At 42.0% G+C, this 16,560-nt stretch overlaps 2 protein-coding genes and 3 non-coding genes across 11 annotated transcripts in view; 4 read left to right on the top strand and 1 right to left on the bottom strand.

Annotated features, from left to right (window-relative positions):
• Positions 1-549: 549 nt before the first annotated feature.
• LOC122414424 (uncharacterized) lies at positions 550-2,402 on the top strand. The gene is made up of 3 exons (XM_043425695.1): positions 550-1,004; positions 1,116-1,533; positions 1,656-2,402. The coding sequence occupies exons 1-3, from the start codon at positions 901-903 to the stop codon at positions 2,001-2,003; spliced, it is 870 nt and encodes a 289-aa protein (XP_043281630.1). The 5' UTR covers positions 550-900; the 3' UTR covers positions 2,004-2,402.
• A 65-nt stretch (positions 2,403-2,467) lies between these two features.
• ss (spineless) overlaps positions 2,468-16,560 on the bottom strand; it is a 179,472-nt gene continuing 165,379 nt past the window's right edge. For 6 of the 7 annotated variants that reach the window (XM_043425686.1, XM_043425688.1, XM_043425685.1 and 3 more), the window contains 5 exons: positions 10,943-11,152; positions 9,392-9,686; positions 9,077-9,218; positions 6,808-8,187; positions 2,468-6,048 (listed from right to left, as the gene is read on the bottom strand). In XM_043425686.1, the coding sequence (XP_043281621.1) occupies positions 5,604-6,048; positions 6,808-8,187; positions 9,077-9,218; positions 9,392-9,686; positions 10,943-11,152 (2,472 nt within the window). In that variant the 3' untranslated portion in view covers positions 2,468-5,603. The remainder of the gene's footprint in view (positions 6,049-6,807; positions 8,188-9,076; positions 9,219-9,391; positions 9,687-10,942; positions 11,153-16,560) is intronic. The other variant, XM_043425689.1, reaches the window with a different exon arrangement.
• Positions 12,054-12,125, top strand: TRNAM-CAU (transfer RNA methionine (anticodon CAU)). The gene has a single exon. It is a non-coding gene; the product is annotated as a tRNA-Met (tRNA).
• TRNAM-CAU (transfer RNA methionine (anticodon CAU)) lies at positions 13,333-13,404 on the top strand. Its single transcript has one exon. It is a non-coding gene; the product is annotated as a tRNA-Met (tRNA).
• Positions 13,485-13,556, top strand: TRNAM-CAU (transfer RNA methionine (anticodon CAU)). Its single transcript has one exon. It is a non-coding gene; the product is annotated as a tRNA-Met (tRNA).

The raw sequence follows: 16,560 nt of genomic DNA, 5'->3' as shown, positions 1-16,560 counted from the left end.
AGTGATATTTTTTTGGAATGCTCGATGGCATAATTTTTTTTATGTGATGTGATATTTATATGATTTATCACCATTTTCTGTGATCCACTATTTCTCAGTGGTTAACTCCTATAAAAGAACGCCCCTTTATGAAAAATTTGATTTCCTGACCGACATCGATCGATAGGACAATCGATCTACTGAATAATTTATTTGAATAAACCGCTATTACTCAGTCAAAAATGAAAATACGTTTGTAATTTTCGAGTATTCCGGAACAGGCATGAACTCAAGCGATTCAGTAAAACGCTTAGACACTAATATGGGATACTCATTTGTGCATTTTGATGGACAATAAACTCGAACTTAAATTATAACAATATATATTATTAGGCTTAGAGAATAATGAGTTTCTTCCAATAATTCAAATGTATCCCGCGAACTGTTTTACTGTCGAACCGACCGCAACGAGAATACAAACATTTACGAATGGTACAATTGTGATTTTCAATACCGATTGAAGGTCCGGTCGGGTCACGATATTCTCATGTGACGTTTTCTGAGGGACACGTATCGCCTGTTGCCTTTCGCAGCGTATAGAACCAAAGAACGACGTGCCTACTGCCGTATCGAAACAGAAGTCGCACATTGCGTTAAATATTTCCAATATTCAATTCTGCTCAACAACAAAATGTACACTTAGAAGGAGCAGGTTAAATGATTTTCATCTTCCGAAATTCTCAATGATACAATCACTGTATTTTGGGAACTTTCAATTTGATACTCGCTCGTTGACAACTCGTGAGCCCTCGACATTGTTGTTATACACTCAATTTGTTTGTTAAGTTGAAATAGAACGGTTGAATAGTACTGTATATTAACTGAGAAATTCGAACAAACATTATTGATACAAAGAGAAAGATGGCTAGGACAAAAGCTGGAAAAAAAATAGTGAGCGCGTTATGGAAACGGAGCAATTCGTTGGGACGTCCGATTGGAAGGTCCGCAAAACCGACGGAGAAAAGGTGAGTTTTTCGTTTTTTCAACGAACCTAATTCAAGTCCAAGAAAAATTACGATAAAAATGTAAAAAAAAGAAACATTTCAAATCAAAGTGAATTCGGAATATTGATGCAGGAAAAAGAAAAAACAAGCATTGGATAGCAATGGAGATTCTTCCAACTCAACTCCGGATACTTCTCCAAAATCAGAAAATCCTGACACATCTCAAAATGCAGCCTCACCGATAGTAGCCAGTTCTCCTTCCGTTGTGACAGTTCCTAGCGATCGGTCTTCCTCGAGTCCTAAAACTCTCATTGGCTCTGCCCCATCCTCGTCGCAGATTAACGGAACGCTCGATAATAACTTGCCGATGACGAGAAATGCCAGCGTCCTATTCCACAGCCTCTGCTATTCCGAAGATGTTTTATCATCTCTTCCCAACCGCACATGGGCCATACACTGCACAGATACCCCAGCGAAACGCATAGTTGTTAGTGCCGTGTCAATGCACGAATCTCAGGAGACAGGACTTGCTCCTTATTACGTTAAACAGGTATGAAATCTGAACTCTTTCAATTGGAACCTTTTGAAAATGAGTGAATGAATTTTTTAATAAAATGTATTTCTTCTCAAAAAATTGCTGCATTTTTTATCTGGATATTGTGTATTTTTCAGATAATATTTGATGAGAGGTTAAACTTTGAAATTCTACTGGTGAATTCCCGGATAGTATTAAAGGACAAACCGTCGTGTATATCGACGATGGACGAGTTCGAAGACTTGCTGGATTATGTGGACGGTCTGAAGGTTTGCGGAGGTGGACCCTCGGTCAGTCAGTATAGCCGAGTGAATCCGGAGTGTGCTTACAGAGATGGGATGAACAATTGGAGGCACAATTTATGTAGTATCGAAATATCGAACGGAGAAGTTTGCGAATCGTGTAACTCGTTGGACGAGATATTACGTAGGTATGCTCAACGGACGAGAATAACGATGAAATCAGCGAGCAAGCGAAAGCGATGAAAGAATTTAGATTCATCGAAGTTCGATGAAAAGAGAGTGAAAAAGCAACAAAAACACGATAACGATGTTCCTTAGTGTGGTAATCGCCCTAGTCCGTAATAACGTTGAAATACTGTTGAAGTGATCAATATATTTTGTTAACAATTGCGCTCGTTTCGGTTTTTCTTCCGCGTCTTCGACCGTCCGAAAACTCGAAACTAATTCTAATCATAGATTTTTTTTTAATATTTCGACGTCATCCAAGGGCTCGTGTTTAAAAAAGTGTTGGCCAACTGTCGGTGCTATCGATGCCTAGCGTCGAAACTCGGATAATATTTGTTACGAAAGTTTAACGAATAAACCCAATTACTCAAAGACTATAAACTATAATGAGTCTGTGAATAAACAAATTTCAACAAATGAAATTGTTCTCATCTCACTGGCCCCCCGAGTCCATGGAAAACATGAATGAATTCTTCTGTTTCTTCTTTCTATCTTATAATTTATTTTTCGCATTGTTTGTTTGTTCGTTTTTCTTTATAAACATTTGATACAGTTTTGTTTGTTCGTTAAATTGTATGGTTTTTTTTCTTCATAGAGCTTAAAATTTAGAGCGGTACAGTATTTATTCAATGAAATTGTTTTTTTATTTTTCTTTTATTGATGAATCGAATATTCTGGACATACACAATTGGATCGACTGACCAAGATTTTTCGTTTTAACGGTTTGGCATGATATGATACAATATTATTATTTATTTTTCTTTATCTAAATTGTAAATACAATATGAAGGGTATCAAATAAATACATTCGCGTGAATTAGTTAAGGAATAGTGATTCGTTTCTTATTTATTTATTTTATTTTATTTTTTTGTATTTTTTTTTCTTTTCATCATTTCGTCATATCTTTTGTGGAATTATTGGAAAGATAAAGATATTAATGATATGTCGTAAAACACCAACGAACGAGCGCTTCTGTTTCTTCCTCATTTTACATTTGATTCGATTTATGTTAATTGATCTGTTTAACCGTAAATATTTCGATGTAACAGTGACACGACACATTCGATTTTCGGAGGAGATAATCGCGCAGGATTTTTTTTTAGCACGATCTCTTACGGATAATTGCAGTAGATAAAAACATTTTTCACTCCCAGGATCGGCCTCGTTTTACAACTTCTGCACCAACGACGGATGAGCCTCGAAACGAAAGCTCCGGAATTTCTTCGTTTTTTTTCATTCATTTTTCAATAACTCCTGGACAGTGGGAATACGCGGAAATTTTCATTCGACTGAACTATTGTTGAAACAAACTTCGATTTAATACGTTTTTGTTTGAATCGTGCAAAATTTCGATGTGAAAAGTATTTTTTATTCCGGGACTCTTCAATTGTGATGAGGGATTTGGTTGGGAGGAACTGACATCGTTGCTTTTTTCCTTATTTTTAAAAAATCAATCCTCGTATCCAAGAGGCAGCAAATATTACAATCGGAAGTGATGCTTGAAAATTCGTTAAAAAATTGGGAAACATTTATCTTCCGGAATATCGATCGATTCCATTGATTATTTTGAGAGAAATATGTATATAGAGATAGAGAGAGAGAGAGAGCGCAAGAAAAACAAAAACGGTATCAGATTAATTCTTAACTAACAGCTTTTTGCTATATATATATTGATATAATGAATATACAAAGAAATATACATTTATGCTTAAACTGTGAAAACGTCATCGCATTGGAAGTATGCTCTCGTCTTGATTCATTATTATTTTCATTTACTTTAACTAGGGCGTTTGGACCGAACGAAATAATCGTCGTACTTGTCGCCCCCCACACATACACACATGAGTCGTGAAAAAAGCTAAAAAATACTCGTGCGGCTGATCACACCATAAAATCTTGGTGGCTGAACACTTTCTCATTTTTTATATTTTTTATTTTGGAAACGCGAAGGGCATTGTCACAGTGAAAGCATGTGGTATCTACGAAATTCGCATTATACATGGACTAGACTCGATTTCTTATCGTTAATAGTAGTTTTTTTAAAATTGCAATGCTGCTTGAAAACGAGCAAAATAAACAAATATAAAACAGATAATAAAATGAGGCGCCGAGAGAAGTACTGAAGTGAGCCTGATTCGTCGCTCTCATGCTTCTTACAATCTACTTTTCCAATTATCTTCGATAAAATTTTATTCTCTCTCGACTCAGCAGCCAATGAAAATGAATTTCGATTCGTTTTCCACCCTCTTGGCTCGTCCCATGGAAGGCTCGTCCGTACAAAACATTTTCTTCTTGACCGAAAAAAAAACACATGAAAACCCAACTTGTTACATGCATAAATAGTGTATAAATTAATTAAGTACAAAAATTACAAACTTATTAACAAAATATTGGCAAGACTGGGTTCTCATCGGCCAAAATCAACCTCACCAATCGACATTTTTATTTCGCTCGCATATCTTACACGTTTATTCAACGATATTGAAACAAAACAATAAAACAATGACTCGATCCGATGCGCTTAAATGTTCTACTATACCTCGCGTTTTTCTCGTCAACCGTATCGAATGGAACCGAAAATAAGTTTATCTCGATCCTACGATAACGCCCGCACGACTTTTCGACCCTTTCCAATCGAACTATTCGCATTCACTTGATTCTTTTATTGCTTTTCACGCTAATAAATTATTATAGTTTTATTTATATCGTATATATATATATAATCGATGTACGTCTCTGACGATTATTGTGTTTTTTCAATTCACTTAACACATATCACAGAATACGTATGTTTTCTTTCCTGTAGAAAATTATAACAAGCATAATTATCATACAATGAAAATGGGACTAAAGGAAGGTGGGGCTTGGGCAGCGAAGGAACGGGGGGAATGAGAACTAGAGAAAGAGGAAAAGGAGAGCAGGAGAGTCCTCGCTTCTGAAGGATTTTCATTCGCGATAATCGAGGAAGGGGGCTTGAAGAAAAGTGTGTGCTGAGCACGATCAAATTCTTGAAAAAATCGAGCATCTCGATTGATCAATATTCAGAAAACGTTTGCACTCAAAACTTTTAAGGTCCGAGTTTATGTGACGGAAAGAATTCTCGTTTTGTTCATTTTTTGTGCTTCCCCTGGGCTATATTGCCTATTAATTCACGATCCACCATCAATTTTTCAGAGCGCAGTTTCCACCGGGGCAGAAAAATTGAGAAAAGTTCCTCAAGAACTTTTCCTCCGGACATTCTCGCCTCCGGTACAGTTGATCCTTTCGCATCGAAGGTTTTTCTCCGTGCGATAAAAACCGGTTGATCCAGCGAGCAGGAGCTAATGACAGTCGGTAAAAGAGCCTCGATCCCGGCGGCATTTATAATGCAAAACCGCCTCGTAGACGAACTTGCTCTCCGAGCAAAATTTCGGCCGTCTTCGTTCGTAGCTCAAATCAATCGAAGCGAATAACATATTTTGGGATCATCGCTCGTTGCAAGTGAGAACAACCGGTTGAACATCGATGACTCGCCGCTGATGATAGCTCTGATGATAGTGATGATAATGATTTATTTCCTCCAAACGAATTGGCGTTTCTATGACGTTCGTCGAGCTACTGGTTGAGCAGGGTGTTGGTCACCTGAGAGATGGACAGCAGAGGACTCCCGGCGTCCGGTTCGTTATCTGTGGGGCAGATGACATTACTGCAACTCCCGACGAGCCCACCGTTCCGTGATGAAGATGATGGTGATGATGATGATGGTGTGCCGGATGATATAAGCCGCTGGTGGTGGTGTTGGTGTTGCTGCTGCTGCTGCTGTTGTTGTTGTTGTTGTTGTTGTTGCTGTGGTTGTTGTTGGTGGTGGTGCTGTCGTTGTTGTTGTTGTTGTTGTTGCTGTTGCTGCTGCTGGTGCTGTTGTTGCTGCTGCTGCTGCTGCTGTTGTTGTTGTTGTTGTTGTTGTTGGTGCTGGTGTTGTTGTTGTTGTTGTTGTTGTTGTGACTGCTGTCCATGCCCATGCCCATGTTCATGCCCATGACTATTCCCGACCCCGTCTCTGTGCCCCCCGGCGACGGTGACGTGCTGCAACCAAAAGTACGTCACAACGTTAACCAAGGCTAACCGTCGCGAAATTTTTTCCAATTAAATACATCAAATTATTATATTTTTTGCTCATTCATTAAAATTGACTCGTGTCGTTCCTCGTGAGGACGCTGGAGCAAAGATCGGAATCGTTTTCAACCCCCCCCCCCCCCCCCTTGAGACGTGGGGTTTCAAGAATCGCATTGAAACGTAAGCCATAAAAATAACTAGAGAATCGGATTGATCGTCTGTACTCTCTTCACCCAACTCATGGGATTTCATGCAGTGCTATGGGGAATTATAATCTCTTTGTAAACGTCAGTTTTTACCGATTTTGACGTAACTTTGAAAATCTCAATCGAATTGATCACTAAATTGACTAAAAATCAAGAATAAGATAGCGAAAACGAGGAGAAAAGGGAAGTTCAATGACCGTCGAAAAAAATTGCATCAAATACTCGGATTTTTCGTCGCAAGATTACTTCCCAGGTCCGTTACTTTTCCAAATGTCAATCCTCACGAAAGAGACGAAAGGAAGGCAGGAAGCGAAAAAGTGAAATTTTTTCAAATACGCGTCGTAAGACAAAGCGCCGAAATGGCAGGCACCCGGGAAAACGAGTTACAGCGAAACAATAATATTTGAGCAAACGAAATAAAACTCGACGACACGAATAGACGGTCATACAAAAAGAAAAATCGAATCAGTTGCAACGAAAAAGAGCAAAAGAAAACAAACGTGAAGGTAGCGTGAACACTCACTGGGGCGTGTGCCTTGGTGGTGCGGGGTGGTGATGGTGGTAAGGATAGTACTGGTAGTGATGGTGGTGTTGAACTCCCTGCCATACCTCGGAGCCTACACTGTCGCCGTGTCCTGGATGAGTGTGATGCGATTGTGAATAACCGGTTGTTGGCACAGTTCCGTAATGTGAGCTGGTCACAGGATATTGTTGTTGCTGTTGGTGCTGCTGGTGCTGGTGCTGCTGTTGCTGATTTTTGTTTTTCGAAGGGCTCGGAGCGTTGGATTGTCCGGTGGGCGAGGTTTGTTTCCATTTGTTGCAGTCTCCATTGATGGATCCCATGTCAGCGAGTGATTTGAGGGGATCGTTGGAGACGTTCGAAGTTGTACCGGGATTGCCAGGGTGGGTCGCGTGCGGAGTCGGAGGGCTGTAGCTTCCGTTGTTTCTGGGAGGAGTTCTGGACGGCGGAGGGCCCCACATGAGGACGGTTTGTCTGGGAACTTCGCTCCCGTAGACCTCGGGCTTGACGTCTTCCATCTTGGGGGTTCTTATGCCATTAGCCGTTGTGACGGGGGAGCTTCCGGCCGAGTTGCTCGACGAGGCGCCTTCGAGGCTGTGTCTGCTTCCGGTGCGAACGACGTTTATGTCTCCGCCGGTTGGATGGAGCGGCACGGAGCCCGTTACCGGCGAAGACGCGTAGGGGGAGCCACTGACGCTGTTCGGATGTCGCGTATCGACGTAACTGTACTTCGGCGATTCTGCCAACTGCTGACAGTACAAACGCTCCTCGGTCTTACTCGCTAACTGGTGAGTGTCGTACGTCGGCAAACTCACGTCTATAAAACCGTTGTAAGCGGTTGTCGTGTGGTACTCGGGATAATACGAGCCCAACGGACGATACTGAAAGAGATTCTCAGTCGCCGTCAGATAACGATTGTCCAACGCCGTTCCCGGGTACAATGTTTGGTGGTAATTTCCCGTGTGCCCGATGTACGTCGTCAGAGACGGGTCCGTCGTTGCCGCCACCGCCGCCGGCGCGTACGGCGTCGGGTACATCGTATTCAGGTTACTGTAAGCCGCCGCCACCGCTGCCGCGGCGCTGCTGTCCGCCGCTGTCAAATAATCCACCGACGCCACCGTTGGTGCCGCCGGCGGTGACGCCGGCGATTGCGTCGACATCTTCGTCCTCTTGCTCCTACACGTCGACAAAAAATCACGCAACTGCGTCTTGTAGCGCCTGTTGACACGCTGCGGCGCCGGCTGCGCTGGCAACGTCGGCGTTATCGACGAACCTGTCAAACTCTCGTTGTCCGAAAAATAACTGTTCGTCAAACCCGCGTCCAGGTACGACACTTTGAAATCCATCGTTCTCTTACCCAACAGGTCACGGCCTTCTTCCTCCCTGTGAACACAAAAACGAGGGTGAAGAGTCAATTGAAGTCGAAAACGAATAACGGTTTTAAGGTAATTCTATCGCTTCAGTCTAGTCATACCACTGCTAATAGTTGAGACTTATAGTAATTAATATTATTGACATACGGAAAAAAATTATTTCTTATAAGTAAAATTTTCCATATGTAATCCTTTAAACGAATGTTCGTACTGAATTATAAAAATTAAAAAAAAGTTAGTCCAACGATTCGCGTAGTATCCCCAGGTTTACGTTTGGCAACACCGGTTCTCTTCGTCTTTTTCTACTTGACCACTCGTGAGTGTTTAACCTCTTTTCTGCTGATCTGTCAAATTGAGGTTAGGACTACACTCAGCTGATGCCTTACTGTCATGTCTCTTTATCATAGCGAGTCGTAGAAAATCCAATGCCGGAAGTTCAAATTAAACTTAATATTCCGTAAAAAATAGGCCGATAAGGGCAACTTTTTTTGGGAGTATTAGATTACTACAAGTGTTAAGTATACGAATTGCAGTTTTTTTCCAGAATTTTATGGATTTCTAGGCAAATATACCCTTTTGTAGCAACCGGACGTTAGGTTTTTGTATGCTGTTTTGAAATTCCATCGCGAAAACCACCAATTTTAATAATTAATTTCTCTGAAATTAGGTCGATAACCGACCCTGAAATTTTACACAGCCCTTTATTAAAGGTTCAAGTTCAGCATAAAAATTTTTTTTTTAAATCTTATGAACTAAGCCTGGCGATAGAATTACCTTAAACTAGTTTTCTCTACAGTCGATTGTTCCGCAACTTTTTTCTGTCGAATCATTTTTCTTCGCGACTCAATCGAGTTTTTTCGGTTACTGAGAGCTTTAAATTTTGAATATAATGTACTCACATCAATGGTCTGTGCGTGCTGATTACGAAATCTGGCTTGGAATTTTTGTAAACGAGGCGAGAGCTCGTCTGCAACCACTGCCATCCGCCATCTTTCATTTGGTACCTATAGGCTATCATACCCGAGGCTCCAGTTTTCAAAACTGTATAAAACAGAGGAAAAAAGGAATTTTTTATAGACTCGTTAATCGTTTAACTCGCAGAGCTTGTTTCAGGGTCCTCGTTCGAAAAAAACTTCATTTGCAACAGTTGTAGGTTAGAAAATGAGGAATTTTCAGTGGGCTTTTTAAAAATATAAATAACCGAGGATAATTACGTTCTTGATGAGCACTCGCGACGTAAGCAAGGTCGTCGTAATGTACGAGATCGTAGCCACCGAGATTGGCGAGTTCGGCGTCAGCGTAACCGAGCAACATTTTGCCACGCTGATCCATCGAGACTAGTGCCAAATCCAGCTTGTGCTTGCTCTTGAACATTACTTCTTTTTGGGGAACTTCCAGCAACGAGGGCGGACCGAACGGTGTGCAGAGGGCGAACAAAGCCAGCGGTGGGTCTTCGGTTTTTCTGTTCTGGCCGTGAAGCACTTTTACTCTACCCCTGATGTCCAATCTCTGCAAACGGAAAAAATGTTTTTTAAATTTTTGTCGCTGGAACACATTTTTATCGTCATAGGGAAAGAAAATTGTGGCAAAATTGCGCGGCTTGGGGAGGGCAAAAAATGTAGCACCGGCGGTCCCCGAGTTTCGAGACGATTTTATTTTTTTCCTTAAATTAATAACGCGGGGACACGTATGATAATAGTCGAAGCTCGTAAAAGCCATGTTCAACTTATACAAAGTTCACCGAAAGAGGAAACTAATGCAGAATAATTAAAATAGATTATCCACGGGATGGAAGATACACGCGCGGTGGAGCGGGCATAAAAAACTAGCGTTCGCTCTCGCGGACGTGGAAAGAGAGTGGAAAAGAGAATTTCGCCGTTGTGTGCTCGGAGGACGATGGGGGCGGGAACGGAGGACGGAGAGTGAGAGCCGCCGTGCCGTAAACCTTTTACGATTACAGTTTCATTTTCATAAACGTCAAAGCGGTCTGGTTTTTTGTCACAGTGACACCACGCGAGGCCTCGCTCACACGGCTTTAGTTGTACGACGCTGCCGCACTCGTCGCCACAGTCAGAGGCGCCTGCGCACTCTGCAATCGCATCCTTTCGCGGCGCGCACCGTATTCAACGTTTTTTACTCTTGCGATCTCTTTCTCTCTCTCTACCGGCCAGAAGGATTGTTCGAAACACCGCAGACGTCGCCCTCGTCGGCTTCGCCGCAAGATAATTAGTGTTTTGCACAGCCACCACGTGGCCAGGTTTTGTTCAACAATTGATTTATACACTCCCGACCATTTCTCCCTCGTGAACCCTCTTTTTTACTTTTTCGCTCAAACTTCTTTATCCCGGAAGACGGCGCTCGCGGCTTTCGACTCGGACTCCGACAAACGAACGAGGAAAGTGGACCCGAAAACAGCGAATTCGCCACTTCGTTTCCAGCTCTTAACATTTTCACTCTTTTTTCAATAAATACCTCGAGCACATTTTTCATTTACGTGGACTTATTCCATCCGATCGGATCTTGCGATATTTATGACTCGAAACATAAATTTGACTTTGGATTATTCAAAAATCGTAATAAATTACGTACACAAACGTGAAAATAATTTGAAGCATTTCGAAGGTACATTTGGAACAGATTTTTTTTTAAATGTTGGACATCGCGAGCGATTCGTCCGCGACTCGGTGCAGGGCGAGCGGTCGCCATCCGAGTACTGACCAACGATTCGGATTTTTATGAATGATAGTGAGGAATGCGAAACTTACCAGAAAACCGGAAGTGTTGTCTAGCAGACAACGGAAGCGGACGGTGAAGCTGCGCTCGAGTAGGTGACCGTGCTGTACCGTGAGGGCGTCGTGAAGCGGAAGATTCGCACTTTCGGCAGGTAGAAAGCTGTTCCACATCAGCTGTCGTTGAAGCTCTTCGCGATCCTCGCTGTGCACCAACTCGTAGACACTTTGATGAACGATGTCGGACTGTAAAATTGTCAAATAAAAATCGATGCTGTAGTCAGCGGTACCAGAAATTCTTAAAATTTTTATTCGAGTGACTAATGAGAAATATAATCGGTAGAGAACCAACGTTTTTATACAATTTTATTATTAAAAAAAAAAAAAAAAAAAAGTTTGAAGAGTTCATTTTGACTAGCGTGGTGCAGCAGCTGTCGCTGCTGTCGACGTCAAGCTGTCAGTTTCCTTTACAAATTTTATAGGTTATGAAATGGTGAGTTTACCGTCCAAAGTAGTTTTGCAGTCGAGGAAAATGAAAAAATGAACGATTAAAAAGTTTACGGGGATAAAAATGATCGTTTTTATGTAAAAAGTGTCAAAAAAAACGTCACGAAGCAAACGAACGACAAAATACGACGAAAAGGTCGAATTGACGTCACGTGTGGACATATATTGAACGCAGCGTTGCCAAACGTTACCAATCCATTTGTCGTGTAATCTGAATAATTTTTCATCAGACATTTTTCCACATTTCAGTCGATTTTTAACGGTAAGGTTCGAAAATTAAAATACGTATGTATTCTTTAATATCCGCGAAATACAACGATCGATTTTTTTTTTGCGAAATCTTGGATTTCGCAAATGAAAAAATTCTATAACTTTCCATGTACGTACAACTTTCGTGTGCTGGAGTGACACGTGTCAGAGAAAAGTCGATATTCGCTAATTAATTTGCTGCTAAACTACGTGGTAACTAGCGTCCAAATTTTGCAAATCTATCCAGTACGTGTTCATTTTTGCCTACAAAAAATATCATCGCATATCAGTCTACCTTAAATCGAAAGAACATTCGATATTTTTGACGTTTTATGATCTTCAAATATTCCATAAGGACCTGCCGCGAAATTTTCGCAAGGATCTCAACAAGAGCAGAGTGGCGCAGTGGAAGCGTGCTGGGCCCATAACCCAGAGGTCCGTGGATCGAAACCACGCTCTGCTAGCTCAGTTTTTTTTCTTTATATTTCTTCAATATTGGTTCTGGACTGCTGAGATTTTGAATTTGTTCTTCGATGAACGAGTTTCGAAGGTGTGTTGTATTAAGGATTCGTAAATTTCGGGAACCCTAAATTTATTGAACCTGTTAAAACGAACTTCGAGACTCTGTGACGTTTTCGTAAATTTAATAAATTACAAATTATTCAATGAATCTATAAAAATTTATAGAAATAATGACGTTTTATCAATTTTGTAAATGAGCGCTCGAAAATGATTTATCAAATATTTAAATTCAGAGCAAGGCTCGAGTAATTCAGGAAAATCAAATAAAAATAGAATATTTTTATCAACCAAGCAGCCAATGAGGTTTCAAAAGCCTTTCACACTGGCTGTGACTGAATGTTTTCGAAATCCTAAAATTTTGAAATTATACAAACCGAAAGAGTTAATAATAATTGTCAAAAATAATAAAATCACAGTGAATTTCAATTGAGAAATTCGTTTTGAAAAAATAACAGAAAACTCTGAATCTCAGAAAACTCTGAATCTTAGAAAATTCTGAATTGTAAGGCATTCGGTCAGTAATAAAAAATAGTGAAATAATTTTTTCCACAATTTTTCTATTCAGCTAAAACATTGACTTCTTGATAACAAATAATTCGATGACTCGATATTCTCATGCTGGATCGTCCTGATTTTTCAGATGTCATTAATCATTAACCACTTTAAACTCTGTAGGTGAGAGAGTCCTCATAGCATTAAGGATAATTGGTACAGGCGATACGATGTTGCCATGCTAAAAACATAAAAAATTTCAAAATGATCAGAATTCTATAAAATTTGTTGAACATATTCTTTAGTGCCAAATTTGACAATACAAATTTTTAAAGATTTTTCTTCTGTACAGTTATCGAGTAATTGATCACTAAATTTCACGTGTACAAGCACAGCGTTTCCAATGCATTCCGGGCATAAGAAATCTGCTTTAATGCATAATTACTCGATAACCAAGGAGAAGAAAATTTTGAAAAAAATACTCTTTTCGCACTTGATGTCGAATAACATTGTCACCAAATTTGGCAAATTTCAAATTATTTAGACTTTTGTACCAAGCATCCTCAAATCTCTGTGCCGTAGGGCACGAGTCCTCCGTTAGGGTGAGACGAACCCTCGCAGTGAAATACTTGTTCACCCCCTTTAGAAGTAAGAGGAGCAGAGTGGCGCAGTGGAAGCGTGCTGGGCCCATAACCCAGAGGTCCGTGGATCGAAACCACGCTCTGCTAAAGTTTTTTTTTCCATTGCTGCAGGGGTTGAAAGAATAGTAAAGTGAAAAGGGGGTAGGAAGCCTCGTAAGGCAAGGAAGAGCAGAGTGGCGCAGTGGAAGCGTGCTGGGCCCATAACCCAGAGGTCCGTGGATCGAAACCACGCTCTGCTAATTAAACTTTTTTCTTTCCCCATTCAGCACTAAATTTCCCATAGATATTTACTTTTATATCCAGCCTTCGTGCGATTAGGAGAAACGATCGTTTACGAGGGTGAGATTCGCGTCAAAGGTAGGATCGTTTCTGCGTATATAATTTTCAAGGGAAACTCGTGTCTTCGTTGTACACATAATACGTCGAGTCATTCTATAGCCTCGTCAGACTCGAGTAGCTCGGCTTCAACTCCACTGAGCTTAATATCGAGGAGGCTATAAGAAGAAGCACTTGGAGGGGAGGGGGGGGCTGGGGGGTGTGTGCATGCACCTGTAGAAGTGGGTAAAAATCCACAAAGGTGAATAATTGATGAAAAAGAGTTTCTGCGAGTCAGCGAGAGTGAGCAGGCATGCAGAGGCGGATAATAGTCCGCTATAGCGAGGGCGCCGTTGGAAACGCTTATTTACCGCAAGCTTCTCTCCAACTCCATAATGCATCCGATATATCGATCGTCGAGTGGCCAGTAAGGGCGTAACTCTCCTCGTCGTGTAGGTTAAGTGACGCGGTGTTCTCGGAGCGCTGCTGTTTTGATTGGGGCATTAGATACTCGAGTGTATTTCGCCTTATTCTCAGGGGATATCTCGTGTAAAAGCATTATACGTGTATAGAAAGCAGCGAACCGAAGAAAATACGTCCTCCACACGACATTACCATTTACCTATTGGCACTTCCGTAAACGAGATGTAACAGCGCTCATAATAAATGCTGCGGCAAGGCGGGGAGGGGGGGGGGGGGAGGGGGGTGTGGGCTCCGGGTACGGTACCGGAATGGCAGCGACGCGATTCAGTGTGAAATATATCAAGTGTCTATTGATATGCATGTATATATTTGGATCGTATAATAGCCGAGGGAACATGAGAGTCGTGATGGTTGTGCTCCTGATACGAGGAGAGTGAGTGTAAGAGGTCGCGCGTCGGACCAACCTCTCCTTTCGGCTCTAAAACTCTATCTCTATATGCGGAGGCGCGCTCGAGTTAAATGTACGTAAGGGCTCAACCTACATCAGACTGCGCATTAAATCTTCCGTTGCGAGTCTCTCCGTAGCCCGGTGTTTGATCTATACGTGCATAGATGTCGCTGCGAAGACACAACAACGCCCGGGGTGAAGCTCTTCGTATCGTGATTTATTATTATTCATAGCCGCGCACGCGGCTAGTACAATCCAGCTCCGTCGCGCGGCGCTATCCTCTAAGTGCAATGCACACGGTTAACATACGCGACAAGGAGCATGCGACCGCAACGTAATGGTCGCGCGGGAGTCTGCAATTCGATCTATTCTCAGTCGTTTATTTTTCTTTCATCTTTCCCTCCTTCTTTTTCACCTTGTTTCTTTCTCCCCGTTCGCGTTCCCTACGGAGGGAAGCGAACTCTTTCCATGCTCGTTCTGCATACAACGCTCGCCTTCGGTTCATATCCACGGACGGCTCGGACCGACTCGGTGAGAAACTCCCGACTCTCCCCCCCCAACTCCGCGCGGTGCGTGGAGATTATCTCTCGAATGAACATTGCGAAATAGCCCATTCTCTTACCCTCTCCGCTAACGGACGACGCTTATTTTTCATCGCGGAAATACTCGCTTCGCACTCAAACGACACGGAATAACCTCACTTTTCGATACCTCCTGCTACTCTCGGCAATAAGAAAATAACACTCAACCTCACTCGTCCCGTCAACTGTCAACTAACCTCCAGAGACGCTGGCCGACACTCACCAATCGATGCCGTTACAAAAACTGCGTCGACGATATTCTGACGGGACGAATTTTCAAGAAAATCGAGAATTGCTTGCCTGATTAAAATTCACAATAATTTATCAGATAATTAAGTTACACTTTCGTTGCCACTGTTGTGACAAGTTACATCACGGTTCACTTCAGTTTCTCTACAGGTTATAGGCTTTGTTTATTACCAAAGAAAGTATAGTTTATATAGTTGAACATCGATTGATAAAAGTGTGCGCTTTAACATAGCCATTACAAGGCTTCTTTCCGAGTCAATTTTCTCGACTATAATGCACGATGCTCAAAGTACATTTCCCCTTGATAAAGAAAAAAAAGCCACGAGCATGAGCGCGCTCTGCCGGGACAAATGCGAACTATTCCGCCATCTTTGTTTCGATGCAGTTCGCGTCAATCAACGGACTGTTTTAACCAAGAAACGAGCATCGATTCAGTGCCGAGTCTCTCGCGAGAGAATAAATATCGAAAAATTCGAGCCCAATTTTCTTGCACCAATCGCACGGAAACTCGACCAGTATTTATTGCGATGTGAGAAAAGTTGCGAATGGCTTGTGGGTGAAATATTTAGCAAGGTGTCGGCGGGTTATAACGCTAAGTCTGGCTGACTTTACGACCCGACTACCGGCCGCATTAAATCTTTCATAAAAGATTCATGCGTCGATAAATAATTGAGTGTATATTGTGTGAGAGGTGAACGGAGAATGTATCGCGAGTTTTCTGTTGGGGGAGCTCGAGGATTGCGCGTAACTATATCTCCTCGTTTTCTATACGTATTGAAACGCGTACGCGTGGAGGAGGCACACGGAGGTGTGTTGGTAATACGATTTGAAACGTCTTCTCTCGCCATGCGGGCTGCTTCAATGAATTCTGGAAGGTTTTTCGTTATTATATATCCACACATATTTCCCCTCGGATCTCGGCATACTATACGTGTGGATACGCGGCCAGAAATCATCTTCTCTCGTCTCTTCGATACCGCACTCCTGTCTCTCCCGCTGTGCGGATGAATCCCGGTATATGCAGGGGGTTTTTCAGTCCCCGACAACGAACGATACTTGAGGGCGTACACCCTGCCGCTGCCGCCGCCGCGACTCCTTCTTTTTTCTTCGCCCCAATTTTAATTAATCTCAATAGCACGCTAGTTAATACGCCTTCGACGTTCTCATCGACCGCTCCGTACTCGGATAATCATATATTTTAAGTGAGAATCCTCATAATCGAGGTTG

This window comes from Venturia canescens, chromosome 8 (assembly GCF_019457755.1).
Source record: "Venturia canescens isolate UGA chromosome 8, ASM1945775v1, whole genome shotgun sequence".
Classification (NCBI taxonomy): Eukaryota; Metazoa; Arthropoda; class Insecta; order Hymenoptera; family Ichneumonidae; genus Venturia; species Venturia canescens.
Note: the sequence above shows the minus strand (reverse complement) of the source record. Positions and strands in the feature narration are given on the sequence as shown.